The sequence below is a fragment of the Giraffa tippelskirchi genome, chromosome 6 (assembly GCF_054371585.1).
Source record: "Giraffa tippelskirchi isolate mGirTip1 chromosome 6, T2T-mGirTip1v1.2.pri, whole genome shotgun sequence".
NCBI classification, from domain to species: Eukaryota; Metazoa; Chordata; class Mammalia; order Artiodactyla; family Giraffidae; genus Giraffa; species Giraffa tippelskirchi.
Window position 1 is genome coordinate 63,585,441 of NC_137280.1, and position 18,042 is coordinate 63,603,482.

The following is an 18,042-nucleotide window of genomic DNA, read 5'->3' on the forward strand; positions in this document are numbered from 1 at the left end:
TAACTATACCAAACAGTATCCTCCTTGGTCATCCTATGGGTGAGCCCCTCTGGATAACTCAGGAACAGACTCTCTTCCCAGAAGTAAAGCAGGGCAAGACAGTTCTCTACCAGCTAAGTGTTTTTGCCCCCCGCCCCTTAACAATCTCCATTTATAAGGAATATGTTTATGCTCCTCTCTCTCTAGTCCACTTCTTGTATTCTCAGTAGTTACGGCTCCACGACACCATACCTTATACCTACTGCATGGAAAACCTCAAACAAAATGAAAAAGAAACAAAAGCATGGCTTTGGATATGAAAGCCAACTCAGCAATTGTCATAGGATGCGACATGAGGCTTCCAGGGATGGTGGGTGATTTTCTGGGCAGAGGAAGGGGAAAAGAATTAGGAGCCTATAGACACCACCTCTCTGTGTCTTTAGAACAAGACCTTTCGCAGAGGAAGACCAAAGCCTAATCAAGAGGCACTGTCAAGATTCCGACAAGCAGCTCCTGTATCAGATTGTTGCAAAATAAGTGAATTGCTTTTTGCCGCCTCCTGACACTTTGACTCTGGGCTAATGTGGCACATTAACAGACTGTTGATGGATAGCAGGATTCACCTTCTGCTGCTGGTTCTCCCACTTCAGGCTCCTTTCCCACTCCAATACACATATTAGCCCTCTCATGTGTAATTTTGATTACAATCACATAAGACTCTAATTCCTAAAAGCAACTGCTGTGAAGAACAGAGACACAAAGCTGCCCCCTATGTGAAGTAGTAGCAGAGATGGACATCAGAGAAACTGATCTGGAGCTGGTAGCAGCTAGTTCAAGACTTTTTTTTTTTTTTAAGCCAATATTTTCATAAATCTAATTCAAAAGACAATAGAGAAAATATGCCAGATCTAAAAATGATGTTCTTGAGGTGTGATCGTCAATCAGGACGAAGTCAGGGAAGATACGGTTCAAATTCAAATTGTGATAACAGTCAGTCTACAGTGATGAATATGTCTGTTGACTCTAGAGTTAGATTTTTCTGAGTTTGTCAAGACAGTGACAACAGCCACATAATAAGGTTCTCATCAAGACTCTTGCTCCAACCACATTTTCCACCTACTTTTGAGCTAGTACAGTTTAAAAATAAAAACGTTATAGAGTGGTGATATATGTATCCTTATGGCTAATTCACATTGTTGTATGGCAGAAACCAATACAACACTGTAAATCAATTACCCTCCAATTAAAAATAAATTATAGAGTGGTGAAAGTATCCGGTATGATTCTATGTGACATTGTCATTTATGAAACATGCCAGTAGGCCTTGGTAAAACTCAGAATTGTTCCACACAATGAGTGAATTGAAATGTGAACTTTGGACCTTAGTGATGATAATGATCAATAGTAGTTTATAGATTATAAAAAATGCACCGCATAGTGCAGGAAGTTACTAGCAGGGGAAAGTGTGGGGGAGGAGGGAACTAGGGATTTATGGGAATCTGCTGTACTTTCTGTGGGATTTTTCTGTAAGCCTAGAAACTGCTCTAATAGTTACCACTCCCCTTTGCAAATTAAACACTCAAGTAACCTTTCCCCAGAACAGCTTGACAACAGGGTCCTACCAGGGCCTTTTTGACCTTGTCCTTTTGGGGGCTATGGCTCCAACTTGTGAAGCTTCAGCTCCATTTGTGGGGCTTTGGCTCCAATTTGGAGTGTTCTCCCTGTGAAGGGAAACACTGTGTATAAGGCACTTTGGACAAGGGTCACAGGTCTAGTAGGACTTGGAGGTCACATTTGGGGCAGTTTGCCATTGACTTTTAAGGTTACTTTCTGGTTGGTGAGGTTTTGGTTTGATTTGATTACTTTGGTTTGATTGGGGTTCCAGGTGGTGCTAGTGGTAGAGAACCCACTTGCCAATACAGATGTAAGAGACCCGGGTTCAATCCCTGGGTGGGGAAGATCCCCTGGAGAAGGGCAACCCACTCCAGTACTATTGCCTGGGGAATCCCATCGACAGAGGAGCCTGGCAGGCTACAGTCCATGGGGTTGCCAAGAGTCGGCCATGAATGAAGTGGCTTAGCGCAAAACTGCTCTAAAAAACTAGTCTGTTCACTTAAAAAAATATCTGATTATATTCTTTCTCTGCATAACGTCCTTCGGTAGTCTCCCACTGTTCTGAGAATAAAGCCTGTCTGGAAGAGGTCCTGTCCTGGTGGTCTACCCCTTGCCCACACCCCCAGGCTCATTTCCCACTCTTTACCACCCTGACGTTGTCTCTGACATAGGAGCCTTAGCTCAGTTCCTCAGAACAGCCAAGATCTTCAACCTGTGCCAGGCACCCATCATATTCTCTAGCTGGGTGTTTTATCTCCCTTAAGTCACCTAACTAACCCTCATCCCCTCAAACTTTGGCTTTCAGACTCAATGACACTTCTTCCAGAGAGGTGTTTCCTCACCATTCAATAAATAAAATCACCCCGCAGCCTCATTCTTTTCTCTCACATCCCTCTAACCCATTCGATCATAATATTTATCGTGATCTACAAAATGAGGCACAGCATACATCTTATTCCCTTTCCAGTACTCAGCACTTATTGTGGGGGTTGGAATATGCAGATGCATGGGAAAAATAACAGTAAAAGTAAAACTGACCTAGTGTTCACAGTGTGCCAGGCACAGTTTTAGTCATCTTATCTGTGTTAACTCATTAAATCCTCTTCGCAACTTAATGAAATAGACACATTTTCATGCCCACCTGACATGAGTAACCTGAAGCCAGAGAGCTTAAGGAACTTGCCAAAAGCTTCACAGCTTGGCTATGGTGGAATGGAATTTGATTCTAGTTCTCTGGCTACAATGTCTACACTTTGAACCACTATGCCATGCTACCATTGTCAAGTGAATTAAGAAACAAATGAACTAGTGAACTTTGGTATGTCTGACTCAAGACTGTGAAGTGAAAGTAACTTAGTTGTGTCCGACTCTTTGCGACCCCATGGACTATACTGTCCATGAAATTCTCCTTGGGTAGCCTTTCCCTTCTCCAGGGGAATCTTCCCAATCCAGGGATCGAACCCAGGTCTCCCACATTGCAGGCAGATTCTTTACCAGCTGAGCCACAAGGGAAGCCCAAGGCTGTATCAGGGCCATACTCCTAAGCTTTTATTACACAGTTATTGTATTATACTTCCTCTTCCCTGACTGTCACCAAAACTTTCTTCACCATTTCTTCTTTTTTTTTCCCTCTCTCTCTCATTTATCGCTTCTCTTCTGAGTTCACAAAACTGAAGTGTCTTCATCATCATCACTTCAAATCCTCATCTTATCTTCCTTTTCAATTTTTTCAAAGGGCAGATGCTTTTTAGGTTGTTTGGTTAAGTGCTGATAAGATAATGTTTTTTTGTCATCAAAAAATGGGTGGTGTTCTGATTTTAGAAGAGATCAATTGACTTTAGAAAGTACTGAAAGAAAATTCAGCGTATCCCACATTCAACCACTCACTTAGTGGGTTTTTAGTGAAAGATCCAGCTGGATTAATGAGGAAAAATCCTCTCTAGAAAAACACTGCTGTGTTATCACATTTTGAGTCAATGGAATGCATTCTGTGTTTGTTAGCTTTGGGGCTTTCTGCTCATAGTCTGTACCTGACAATGTGGGCAAAAAGAGAGAACAGAAATAATCAAGAAGATGTAAAAGAGTGGTATAGTACTATTGCAAAGACTCCTCTGTAAATTTAGTTGTAGAAACACACGCAGTAGCATTCGGAGAGGTATCAACTGACTCAGAATAATATGATCCATGGGCTTAACTCAGAACTTTGCCAGAGGGAAGTCATACACTTAAGTGGCTGCTGAATAGTCATGATTTGAATCATTGTTCTGCTCTGGGGGCCCAGATGACTTTAAAAAGAAACTGCAGTTCCTTTCCATTAGCTTACAGCATAGCGGCAACTGCTTCTTTAAAAGATATATCTAAATAAGATGCCAAGATCACACATGCTTTTCAAGCAATGTCGGTAGAATGTTCAACACAGCTACGGCTCTGTCTGGCACAATTCAATAGAAGTTCTCAATTTTCTTTGAAGAGAAATATTCCATATGCAAAAAGCCCACACTATAGAAATGACAAGTACAGTTGTCAGATCGAAGCAATGTTTTTAGTTATGGTTTTAGTATGTTAATTTAGCTTTTCAGTGGTGGGATTACTTTCCTGGTTAGTTCATTAAGCTTGTGTTGTTAGGATTTAGACTTATTGTCTGTATTTCCCTTTGGGCATCTGTGGAATAGAGATGATGAAGGGAAGGTCAGACACAAGCAAATTGGGGTTAATATTTTTTAAAAGAAAATGGACAGGGAGGTAGGAGCTCTGAGCTGTAATTTTGGTACTAATCAGTGAGCTGTTTGATCTTAGATAAGTGACAATTTTTCTAGCCCTCATTTTCATAATTTATAAATAATGAAAAATGACCTCTATTGTTGATTTGATTTAATAAAGTTCAGTTCAGTTCAGTCGCTCAGTTGTGTCTGACTCTTTGTGACCCCATGGACTGCAGCACGCCAGACCTCCCTGTCCATCACCAACTCCCAGAGTTTACCCAAACTCATGTCCATTGAGTTGATGATGCCATCCAACCATCTCATCCTCTGTCATCCCCTTCTCCTCCTGCCTTCAATCTTGCCCAGCATCAGGGTCTTTTCCAATGAGTCAGCTCTTCGCATCAGGTGGCCAAAGTATTGGAGTTTCAGCTTCAACATCAGTCCTTCCAATGAACACCCAGGACTGATCTCCTTTAGGATGGACTGGTTGGATCTCCTTGCAGTCCAAGGGACTCTCAAGAGTCTTCTCCAACACCACAGTTCAAAAGCATCAATTCTTTGGTGCTCAGCTTTCTTTATAGTCCAACTCTCACATCCATACATGACTACTGGAAAAACCATAGCCTTGACTAGATGGATCTTTGTTGGCAAAGTTAATAAAGTTTTATACATATATATGCATATATATTAACTTTGTTAATAAAGTTATATATATGTATAAAACTACATATATAAAACTGTATAACCTTGATATCAGGGATATAATAGTGAGCAAAAAAATACATAATAAGTCCTATTATTGTGCTTACAGTCATTTAGGGTGAAAAATCTTAAACAACTAATCCTGCTGCGTGTGTGTGTGCTCAGGTGCTTTAGTCGTGTCCAACTCTTTGTGACCCTATGAACTATAGCCCCCAGGCTCTTCTGTCCATGGGGATTCTCCAGGCAAGAATACTAGAGTGGGCTGCCATGCCCTCCTCCAGGGAATCTTTCTGACCTAGAGATTGAACCTCCGTCTGCCTGCCTCTCTTGCATTGCAGGCATATTCTTTACCCACTGAGCCACCTAGGAAGCCCTAATCCTTCTAATAAAGGTGTAACTATATTCTGAGCTCAGGGCTTGACAGTAAAAGAATGTGGTTCTATGAAGCATAACTAAGGGTACTGACTGGTACAGGGAGGGCAGGGAAAGCTTGTCTAAAAAGCTATCCTTTAGTTGAGATCTAAAAGAGATAGCAAAGCGAAAGAGAGAGAATGTCCAATTGAGGAAATGGTATGTGCAAATATCCTGGGGTCTGAAGAATGGTGACTTTGGTAAACTGGGAGAAGGCCAGGGTGACTGGAACAAGAGCGTGAATTGGAGCAAGTTTCTGGAGGAAAAAATAGAGAAAAGCAAAGCCAGAATAAACAGTTTTACGGCATATCTTCAGAGCTTTTGTTTTCTTCCCAGTGACAAGAGGAATTCAGTTTCTTCAGTTAGATATTGTGAAGATCAAATGGGACACAGTATGCAAAATGCACATTCATGGACATAGAATAAGCGTTCATTAAATGAGACCTAATTGTAATCATTTCAGGAGTCTCTATCTAAAAGATGTAGACAATGGGGGAACTATTGTAAGTGGAAATACTGCCTTAATAAAAAATGTTCAGAATAGGTCTAGAATCATGACAGAATCAAGCCAGTGTAGGTATTTACTATCTATCACAACTCAATACTTGTAAGCAGGTTGACCCATCCAAGGATCATGTCCTTGATAAATAATGAAGTCAATATATGGATGCTTAAGCACTGTAATTACCTTGGGCCCCCCATGCTCTCCTCCTGGCTTTGCACCTGTACTGTCCTGTTCTACTTATCTGTTCACCCTTGGCATTATCTCTTGATTTCTGAAACTCCTTTGGTCTTTGGGTTTGCACATTGATTTTGATGTTTACAAATTAACCCTTGCTGTTTTCTGTGCCTAAAACTACAATTTTCTCTGCAACTCTCTTCATTGCCCAATCACCTTGTCTAGGGTCCTGTCTTTTATTTTTAGCCTACCACATCTAAAACTCTAAAGAAAATTCAGATAGTCAGTGTGCTGAGCATATATGGGGCATTCAATATGTAGATATTGATTGGCATATTGGCTGCAGATTGGAATCATAGTAATCAGTGGAAGCCTAATAATAGATTAATGCAACAAGGTCATTGGAGTGACCCTCAGAAAACTATTTGCTTGCTGTATCATTGATTACAGAGGGGAATTATAACTGCCTCAGGGTAGCTGTGAAGGGCTTACTTGCACAATATTGGCACAGTTCTCTGACTCTTCTGTTCATGGACAATATTCAATCAAATTCTTGCTGCACTACATGCTGATGCCAACAAGACCTCTGAGTTGTCACAGAGCTCTCCTGTGAATACAGTGAATTCAGTTACCTGGTGTCCATCACTACTTAAGTGACCTACAGACAGATAGAACTTAACATGTCCAGGGTACAACTTATTACCATATCCTGCCAAAGCCTCTGAATGTGTGGATCACAATAAACTGTGGAAAATTCTTAAAGAGACAGGAATATCAGGCCACCTGACCTTCCTCCTGAGAAACCTGTATGCAGGTCAGGAAGCAACAGTTAGAACTGGACATGGAACAACAGAATGGTTCCAAATAGGAAAAGGAGTATGTCAACGCTGTATATTGTCGCCCTGCTTATTTAACTTATATGCAGAGTACATCATGAGAAATGCTGGGCTGGAAGAAGCACAAGCTGGAATCAAGATTGCAGGGAGAAATATCAATAAGCTCAGATATGCAGATGACACCACCCTTATGGCAGAAAGTGAAGAAGAACTAAAGAGCCTCTTGATGAAAGTGAAAGAGGAGAGTGAAAAAGTTGTCTTAAAGCTCAATATTCAGAAAACTAAAATCATGGCATCCAGTCCCTTCACTTCATGGCAAACAAATGGGGAAACAGTGGAAACGGTGGCAGACTTTATTTTTCTGGGCTCCAAAATCACTGCAGATGGTGATTGCAGCCATGAAATTAAAAGACGCTTACTCCTTGGGAGGAGAGTTATGACCAACCTAGACAGCATATTAAAAGGCAGACACATTACTTTGTCAACAAAGGTCCATCTAGTCAAGGCTATGGTTTTTCCAGTAGTCATGTATGGATGTGAGAGTTGGACTATAAAGAAAGCTGAGTGCCAAAGAACTGATGCTTTTGAACTGTGGTGTTGGAGAAGACTCTTGAGAGTCCCTTGGACTGCAAGGAGATCCAACCAGTCCATCCTAAAGGAGATCAGTCCTGGGTGTTCATTGGAAGGACTGATGTTGAAGCTGAAACTCCAATACTGTGGCCACCTGATGCGAAGAGCTGACTCATTGGAAAAGACCCTGATGCTGGGCAAGATTGAAGGCAGGAGGAGAAGGGGATGACAGAGGATGAGATGGTTGGATGGCATCACCGACTCAATGGACATGGGTTTGGGTGGACTCTGGGAGTTGGTGATGGACAGGGAGGCCTGGTGTGCTGTGGTTCATGGGGTCACAAAGAGTCGGACACGACTGAGCGACTGAACATAACTGAAACATTTCTCCTGTATTTCCTAACTCCTGTCAGAAAGCTGGGTATCATCTTTGATACTTTCCAACACTCATCTACCATATTCAATCAATCTTCAAGACCTGCCTGTCTTATCACTAAATAGTCTCTTTAAAATTTGCCTACTTCTCTTCTTATCCACTCAGTTTTCCTAGAATGCATAATTTCTTGTCTATAATTAACACACAAGACTTCCAACTGACGTGCTTGTTTTTTAACTTGATCGCTTCATCCCCACCCATGCATTTTCCATCCTGTATGTAGTCAAGGAGGTCTTTCTAAATTTTATACTTGATCATGTCACTTTCCTGCTGAAAAATCCTCACATAATTCCTTTTTGCTATTTGAATGAATTCAGTCAATTTAACATGGACTATAAATTCTTTCATGACTTTTCCCTCAAGGGGTTCATCACTCCTAAACTCTTCCTTGCCAACCATTCTGAAATATTTGCTTTTCCGTGAATATGTCATTTTCTCTTTCATTTCTGGACCTTTGCTTATACTCTGACTGCCCTCAAAGCAGTCTCCCTCCCACTAACCCTTTTCTAGGCTGGTCCCAGTTATCTTCAGATTTCCATGTCAATGTCAGCTCCTCCAGGAGAGGACTAGTTACCCTCCCCTTCCACTAGTATCCTGTACTTACTCCATCCAACCAGTTGTTGACTTTGTTGACATTACTTGTTTACTTGTCTTATCTCTCTCAAATACAAACTGGTTAAGAGTGGAGATAATCTATCTTATTTTCATTTTATTACCAGCATCAAATGGTAATAAGTACTAGCTTAAAACACATTTGTTGAATAAATCAGTAAGTGCATGAAAAGTTAATCAAAGGTGTGCTCATAGAAAGACATCCACAAATGCCATTTTATTCTAAGATGATTGTATACTAGATATCAAACCAAAAGCATCTCTGGATTTAAAAAATACACACCTGACAAGGGCTCAGGGCCGGGGCAATGGGATGACCCAGAGGGATGGGATGGGGAGGGAGGTGGGTGGGAGTCCAGGAAGGGGAAGACATGTAAACCCATGGCTGATTCATGTCAATGTATGGCAAAAACTATTACAATATTGTAAAGTAATTAGCCCCCAACTAAAATAAATAAATTTATAAAAAAAAAAAATACACACTTAATTCAAATTTGTCCCGGAAGAGACAGATAATCTGGCAAATGCTAGATGCTAATGGGCTCCATTGAAGTAAATACCATGTTCCAGGCAAGTCATGTTTTCTGTGTGTCATGTAGAGATGACATTGCTCACCCAATATCATTCATTTTATTCTTTCCACAGATGTTTACTGTTTTCAACAACAACAACAAAAAAATCCAAAGATTATAAAGTTGAGTTGTTTCCTATTTCTTGAAGGGCAATGTTGACTTATACATAGAGTTATTTTTGCTATCTCAGTATTTGGTGGCTTATAGGTAGCTAGGTTAAATAAGAATGTAACTATAATGTATGTTAAAATGTATTACATTTGGAATCAAATGACTGGGCTTTGCCACTTACTAGCTAAAGAATATTCTATCAATTTCATCAGCAAAAGACATCTTTAAATCCTTTTACTTCTCTTACCTTTCTGTTACAAAGTCCAAACTACCATTATGTATCACTTAGTCTCCTCAGTAGCCTCAGTTCCCATTTTTTTGTTTTTGTTTTTTGTTTGTTTGTTTGTCATATGTCAATCCATTCTCCATTCTTCAAATGGCCAGGACTCTCTTTTCAGAGGACACACTTGGTTCCGATATCTCTCTGCTTGAAATCTTTCAGTGACTTCCCATTGGTTTCAGGATAAATTCAAACTCCTTATCATCATCCAGAAGAGTTTGTATGATTTGGCCTCTGCTTACACTTTTCCCACCATCTTTCTTCCATGTAATACCACATTTCCTCCAGCTTATTTTTTTTTTTTTATTACCACCACTACAGTGGCTTTTCTTGGGAAGTCATTTGAGCAATGCTCAGAGTCATTTATATTCCTTGTTGTTTGTGAATAGACCAAACCTCTTGTTATATAGTCCACTGTCTTCTCCAGGCAGGACTTGGAGCTTCTGTTGCTCTCAGAACAAGGCCTATATTCACCATGGGAACATGGTGAATTGTAGAATGCACAGTTCTGAACACAGACAGGCCTGGGTTTAAATAGCTAAGTAAATCACTATTTAATAATAATAAGAATAAAAATATTCACTTATTATTAGTGTAGATACTATATTAAGTTGGTTTTCATGTATCACCTCTTTTAGGCTTCAAAAAACCATACTATATCACTATTCCCAATTTATGCACAAAAAAGTTAATTTTTAAATAGTGTTTTCTCAAGTCTTAAGTGGGGATTTAAAGCAAAGGCTGGTGACTTTAGAGCCAGAACTTAGCTTCTGTTATATACATCATATACAGAAAATATGATATAATCAGTACTTAGCACAGTGCCTAGTACATGTTAACCTTTTATGATAAATAATTTTCCTTGTTATTTCTCCTTTAGAGGAGGAATCAACCCTTTCCCCTCTCTGTCTAACCACATTCTTTTCTATTCTTCAGTACTAGGTTCAGGCATAGCTTTTCTCAACCCCTGGTGTCCCTTGAATCCACCACTCATTTTGACTTTTTCTCACTCACTGTGCAGGATCATAAGCTTTTGCAGGGCGCTGGTTGTTTTCCATGTTTTTGTGGCATTCCTCTCAGCACCTTGCACAGTGCAGTGTAATTGTAGGCCAATCAATAAAAGCTTGTTGAATGAATGCATTAAACCTCATGATCAATCTTCTGACCTTGAACTCGGTACAGTGTTCTAAAGAGCTGAGCTAACTTGTTAGGCCAAGCACAATGAAAAATCATATGTATATACACGTTTCCTAAAGGAGAACTTTGTGATCCCAATTATCGGTGAGCCCAGTGGTTCCTGACTGGGGATATTTCCCCCCAGAAAACATTTGGCAATGTCTGGAGACATTTTTGGTTGTTGCAATTGTGGAGTGTACAACTGGCTTTCAGTGTGGAGGGATCCAGGATGCTGCTAAATATTCTACAATGCGCATCAGCTTCCCACAGCAAAGAATTATCCAGCCCCAAATGTCAACAGTGCCAAGACTGAGAAAACCTGGGTTAGATAAGATATCAAAAGAGATTATAAAATTTACATAGAATTTATCGAACAGTTTATAAATATGTACTGTGCATCTATGTTGCATGTGATTTTTGGATCGTGTATAAGTGCACATGGGTTTGATCCCTGGGTTGGGAAGACCCCTTGGAGAAGGAAATGGCAATCTACTCCAGTATTCTTGCCCAGGAAATCCCATGGACAGAGGAGCCTAGTGGCTACAGTCCATGGGATTGCAAGAATTAGACATGACTTAGCAACTACACCACCACCACCATAAATGCATGAAAAAAAGGAAGAAATCTCTACTGCTAAATTCTTTTTGAATCAAAATTTCAAAGCTACTAGGAAAAAGTCATATATAGTTAAACTTTGCTAATTCAGAAGAATGTGAGGGAAAGTCATACCCTACCATGTGATTTATATAAGAACAACCAAGTTTATTATTTGACACAATATACTGTAATTAAATGTGGCAACTAACAAATGATGCTCATAAAGAGATTCTTAAAATGGCTATGAATTGCCTGTAATTGATGTGTTTATATTCAAAGGAGTGATGATAAAGAATTTTTTTTAAATTTTGGAAAGTTTTTGAAATAACTTTTAACACTTCCCTTTCTCATACCTTTATAATCTCAACTAAGAATTGCAAACTGTGCATCAAAGTCCCATCATTGTTGTTTAGTTGCTAAGTTGTGTCTGACTCTTTTGTGACCCCATGGACTGTAGCCTGCCAGGCTCTTCTGTTCATGGAATTCTCCAGGCAGGAATACTGGAATGGGTTGCCATTTCCTTCTCCAACGGATCTTCCTGACCCAGGGATCAAACCCGTGTCTCCTGTATTGCAGGCAGATTCTTTACCACTCAGCCCCCATGGAGGCTCCCAAATTCCAATTAGAAGCATCCAAATTAACTAATTATTTGATGACAAAATCATAATCACATAGTTCTTAAATTGAAATACTTTAAAACATACACACACACACACATGCACACACATACACACACAGTCATAGCAGCCAGATTTTTGCATGGAAGCTAGGAACAGAGTTATCAGTAAAGCAAAAAGAAAAAAAAATGGCTACAATAGAACTCAGAACTTACACCTTATGTATCTGCAAGAAAGATGTTTTTATGTCAACTATTCTAATCTATTTTTTCAGTGGATTTTATTTTTTGGGCTTACCTGATGGCTCAGAGGTTAAAGCACCTGCCTGCAATGCGGGAGTCCCAGGTTTGATCCCTGGGTCGGGAAGATCCCCTAGAGAAGGAAATGGCAACCCACTCCAGTATTCTTGCCTGGAGAATCCCATGGATGGAGGAACCTGGTAGGCTACAGTCCACGGGGTCACAAAGAGTCGGACACGACTAAGCGACTTCACTTCACTTCACTTCTTCATTCTAATCTACTTTTCAGTAGATTTTATTTTTTTGAGCAGTTTTAGGTGGACGAGCAAATGAGCATAAAGTATAAAGATTTCCCATATATCTTCTGCCCTGACCCCTGAACAAGGCTCTTTGTTGTCAACATCCCCCAGCAGAGTGATAACCTTTGTAACAATTGATGAATCTATAGTCATACATCATTATCACCTGAAGTCCATGGTTTACTTCAGGGTTCACTCTATATGTAGTATATTCTATGGGCTTTGACAAATGCTTATTGAGATGTATCCATCATTATAGTCTCATCCAGGGTAGTTTCACTGCCCTAAAAAATTATTTAATTTTTAAAATAAAAATCAGAACAAACAAGGGCTTGTAAAGTTACTCACTACCAGGAAGATAGTTTTCATGTTAAAGAAAAGCCTGTCTTTCTTAGGTTACTTACACAAAGAAATTTCATTTCCAAAGGAAAACTGGGAAGTCTATAACTGGAAACCAGACATAGAAATGCTTGCTCGTTCAACCCTAAGTCTTCTCTTTAACCACATTATCCTTTGGAATATGAAGGAATTTACTTGATAAAAATTTCCATTCTTGGAGTATAGAGAAAGTTGTGAAACTTTGGACAATGAGGAGAAGACTGGTTATAAAAGAAACTTCTTGTAAAACAGTGAGTTATAACCATAAATTTTTCCAATTCTGAATCCTGCAAGATCAGGGAAAATTTGACAAAATGAAAATGTTAAAACTTTCAGGCAAGCCAAATGAACTTGTAAAAGCATATTTGCATCCATGTAAAAGAACCTGCTACAAGAAGGTGTAATGAGGGCAGATTGGATGAAACATGAAATTAAACACATGCATGAATATTACCAGCAAAGCTAAAATAAAATGAAGGGAGATGAATGGGTTCTTTGATTTGGAAGATCTTGTCTTTTAATTATTTGATGACTATTTTCTATTCCAAAACTTATGAACCTCTCTCCCGTTATAAAAATAATACTAAATAATTGTCATTGTATGTTGGGCACTATTCACATATAAATTCACAATTTTATAAGGTATATATTATTACTTGAATTTTACAAATGAGCAAATCTATATTCAGATAGGTAAAGCGATTTGAACAAGTCCCCACAATGGCTCAGTAAAAGAAGAAAGGCACCATCTTTAGGTTTGCTTGGATGAAATCTGAATTTTCCTGGTATTCTTTTCATGGAACCATGTGGCTCTCTTTTATAAAACTGGAGAGTTCCTTCATGCCCGGGATGGATTCCAGGTCTGCCGTAGTTTCTAATGATGAATTATGGCCTTGGTTGCCTTGTAACCCAAGCTTCTCACAACACTAGCTTTGGCGACCACCTGGCTAGAGTGATTTATTGAAAAGTGACTGTTCTTGATTCGATGCACATAAGTGCATCACCAGTGCACCTTGGGGTAATTATATCGTGGATGAAGAACTGCCATGGCAACCACCCATGGAGTTATTTATGTCCTGGAGCTGCAGTGCATGGCACCCCAGAGGGCTCTTCCTCCTGCTGAGGTTCGAAGGCTGTGGACATGGAGGTCAGGGTCGGGATGGGGGATGAGCACTAACCTATTACCATGGAGACAGGGATGCCTATAAAGAACAGGCATCCTGAGGAGGAAGCATCTAGAGTAGCTGTATTGCACTTCTCAGGAGGTCCTGGTGGAATTAAACAAAAATGCTGACCTTTCTCAAAAGGCCCATGCATAATTTATAACCCACCTCCTAAATTGGTTCCCTCAACCTTTTTTGCTTTAAACATTCAATGGTTATGCCACATTCAAGTTCCAGTTCAAATATATAATCAAATTCTAAAAACATTTTAACTTTAATAGGCTCTTTGGTTGAAATGAGGTGATGATGTGGCTCATCTACCTTTAACAGCAAAAGTGGACATTGGTGGATTTATTTTTGCATTTGAATTCCCCCTGAAGAGCATTTGTGGTTCTTTGAATAAAAGCTTCACCAAAGGGCCTCTATTTTTAGCTGTATTTAATTAAAATTTTAAGAATAAGCCTTTCCTTCTACACTAGAGTCCAACCAAATTTTGTGGATAAAAAGTGAAGAAGAAAGTTAACTAGTATGTATTGGACAACATTATTTAAAAATCAATTTTATGCAAGTAAAATTGTTCTCATGAAAAGGCAATACTTACCTCGTAAAGGTTTTTTAAGGATTAAGATGTGACATAGGTATGGCAAGTTCAAAAGCCTACAGGGGACTGAGAATACAAAATATTGCATGACATCCCTTGTATGTGAAATCTAAAAAGAAATAATACAAATGAACTTATTTACAAAACAGAGACTCACAGACTTAGAGAACTAACTTATTTTTGCCTACAGGAAGGGATAGTTAAGGAGTTTGGGATGGACATGTACACACTGTTATATTTAAAATGGATAACCAACAAGGACCTACTGTATAGCACATGGAACTCTGCTCAATGTTATGTGGCAGCCTGGATGGGAGGGGAGTTAGGGGAAGAATGGATATATGTATATGTATGGCTGAGTCCCTTCACAACATTGTTAATATCACAACATTGTTCATCAGCTATGCTTCTGCTGCTGCTGCTGCTGCTAAGTCGCTTCAGTCGTGTCCGACTCTGTGCAACTCCATAGACGGCAGCCCACCAGGCTCCGCCGTCCCAGGGATTCTCCAGGCAAGAATACTGGAGTGGGTTGCCAGTTCCTTCTCCAAATCAGCTATACCCCAATATAAAGTAAAAAGTTTAAAATTTTTTCAAAAAGTCTGAAATTGACCAAATATTCAAAAAACCTCTTCTCTTCTCTTCTTCTTACTCTGATTTAATGAAATTTCAGTGTGTTGCTTGAACTGTTGTTCAAGAAAGCACACACTTCAACCTATCTCTGAAAAGAGATATAGTTATGTAAGCTACTTATCTGTGCATAAAGTAGATGTCAAAAGAAAAACAAAAAAAGAGTCTGCAGGAGACAAGGAGACTGTACACATAGGAGAATGGGCTGAATGCCAGGCAACAGGGCAGGGTAGGGCCTGAAGCAAATTGGAGAGTGCATGTACAACCTGAAGTAGGCATTTGCTATTCAGGTTTGCCACTGTTTAAAAAAGAATAGCCATAAATAGAGAAAATGGTGAAATTTCCTAAGCTTTAAATAAAGACAACTGATTCAAAATACTAAAACATCCATCAGTTAAAAAAAATGCAAATACACAGAAAAATATGTCATAGACTGCCAATGTGAGGCCTCAGATGATGTCTATTAAAAGCTTAGCATAGTGCCTAGCACCTGGTAAATCTTAATAAAGGCTAACTATTCTTATTTGTTATACTTGGAGATATGCTGAGAGGTTTGTGCTTTTTTCTTGTTTATGGATGGGGGAAGTTTTAAGGCTCCATAATCTGAGTTGGTGGTGACAGAGCCTAGCCTAGGTTTCTTTGATCTCAAGTCTCAGTTACCTACCCAGTAGTGAGTGGTTAGGAATGTTCTTTAATAGCTTATAGTTTTTTATGTTGACCTGATCCCCATGATGTTTATGTATGCATATATGTATGTGGTTAAAAGGAAGAGGACTCATACATAGACATCTCCATTAAAAAAGTTGAGTGGTATTCCAGATTCACTGTTTCTAGGCATAATTACTCTCATTGTGACAACATTCAGACAGGGTCTGAATTCATAGCTGTAAAACACATTTCTTATGTTCAGAGAATGAGTCTTTAAAGACCCTTTGTGGCCTCAGACTAAATGTTAAGTTCTCTAATATTTCACTACTTTGAAGACAAAGAGATTTCAAATAGAGGTCTCTTTCATTATTGATAATGCTTATAAAGCAAGAACTATGGAGGTAATAGTTCTTATTTTTGCTTCTTTGTTTCCCAGGTTCAATGGGAACCTGTAGAATGTCTACATTCCAGTCAGGAGAACCAAAAAGCAAATACAAGTCAGTGAAGAGATGCACGCTAATGATCCAGGAAGTACAACAAAGTCAGTGAGTGGAAAGGTGAGCTTCTGATGCAGGAAGTAGAACTAGATCAATAAAGCGAAGGTGAATTCATGTCCCAGGAAGTAGAAGGTGATCAGTGAGTAGAAAGGTGAGCTTGTAACCTATAAAGTAGAATAAGGTAGGCAAATAAAGGAAAAGAGAAAGTAGCTCTTACAAGCTAAGGATGATTATTTTTTAAATTTTCTGTCTCTATGCCGAGGAAAAGGCCAATAGCACCAGGGATTATTTGAAAACAGGAAGCTCAACCCAGTGTTCTGTGACAATCTAGAGGGCTGGGATGGGGTTGGAGATGGGTTCAGGAGGGTGGGATATATGTATACCTGTGGTGATTCATGTTGATGTGTGGCAGAGGCCAACACAATATTGTAGAGCAATTGTCCTCTCTTAATTGTATTTTGTTCTGTACTTCTCAATATCATACAATTATAACCTTTGATGATCAAAAAAGAAAGAAAGAAAATCAAAGCAGAAAAATAAAAAAAGAATGACTGATCACCTTAAATTAGACTTTGTAGGTTTTCTGCTTTGAAGCTGTGAGGTTTTTACTTAACCTTTCTCTGACTCAGCTTTCTCATCTGTAAAATTGAAATAATAATACTGCTTGCATCACCGGTTGTTCTGAGAGTTAAATAGTCTATGAAAGTGCTTAGTATGATGCCTGATTTAGAGTAAATACTCAATAAATATTATTATTATCATTATGATTCTCATTTTAAATGTTACAAATTGTCTTTCTCCTTCTTAATGAGCACATGTTCTCATCTACTAGAGTGCCTCTCTCACTTAGCTACTGGTTTCTTTATTGCAGTGAGGCATCTACTAGTTATTTAATTAATAGTTAATGAGAGGGTTTTTGGTGAGACAGGCTCTTTGCACTATTAAATGCTACTGAAAGCACATCTGTTAATTCTGTAGCACAGAGTCCCTCAGTCCCAGGGCACTCTCTCAGTGTCAATATATGATAAATTGATAACAAGTGAGTTGTTTATTTCCTGGTAAAATGATTGTGCAGGGGGCGGGAGGTGGGAAAGATTGGTTTTATATTGTAGAACAGCTTTTCATACAAAGGATAGCTTTAAATCAGAAAATCTGGGCTTGGTACGCATAGTGCCTCAGGATGGAAAGGGAACCCAGTCTTGTTTTCTTAGGATCACCTGTCAGTTGAGTGGAAATTTCCTCTCTATTGCATAGATAGAAGTATGATAGAATCATGTCTACCTGGCTGGAGTTCTTATAAAGATGAGTTTGGGCAAGTGCTGCTGCTGCTAAGTCACTTCAGTCGTGTCTGACTCTGTGCGACCCCATAGATGGCAACCCACCAGGCTCCCCCGTCCCTGGGATTCTCCAGGCAAGAATACTGGAGTGGGTTGCCATTTCCTTCTCCAATGCATGAAAGTGAAAAGTGAAAATGAAGTCGCTCAGTCGTGTCCAACTCCTAGCGACCCCATGGACTGCAGCCTACCAGGCTCTTCTGCCCATGGGATTTTTCCAGGCAAGAGTACTGGAGTGGGTTGCCATTGCCTTCTCCGGGCCAGTGCTACATAAGTATTAATAAAAAGCATAGTGAATTTCTTTCCCCTATCCCCATAAAGGTATGCTTTCCCTTCCAGTATCTTTTTTGCTATTTCCTTCT

General features: G+C 39.4%; 1 protein-coding gene across 10 annotated transcripts in view; it reads left to right on the forward strand.

Annotated features, from left to right (window-relative positions):
* LOC145511219 (uncharacterized) overlaps positions 1–18,042 on the forward strand; it is a 321,565-nt gene that overhangs the window by 252,228 nt on the left and 51,295 nt on the right. For all 10 annotated transcript variants that reach the window (XR_014057667.1, XR_014057665.1, XR_014057646.1 and 7 more), the window contains one exon: positions 16,286–16,406. Coding sequence is in view for 1 of the 10 variants with exons in the window: in XM_081504081.1 (XP_081360207.1) it covers positions 16,286–16,398 (113 nt within the window). In the remaining 9 variants the exon portion in view is untranslated. Of the gene's footprint in view, positions 1–16,285; positions 16,407–18,042 lie in introns of those variants that run through there.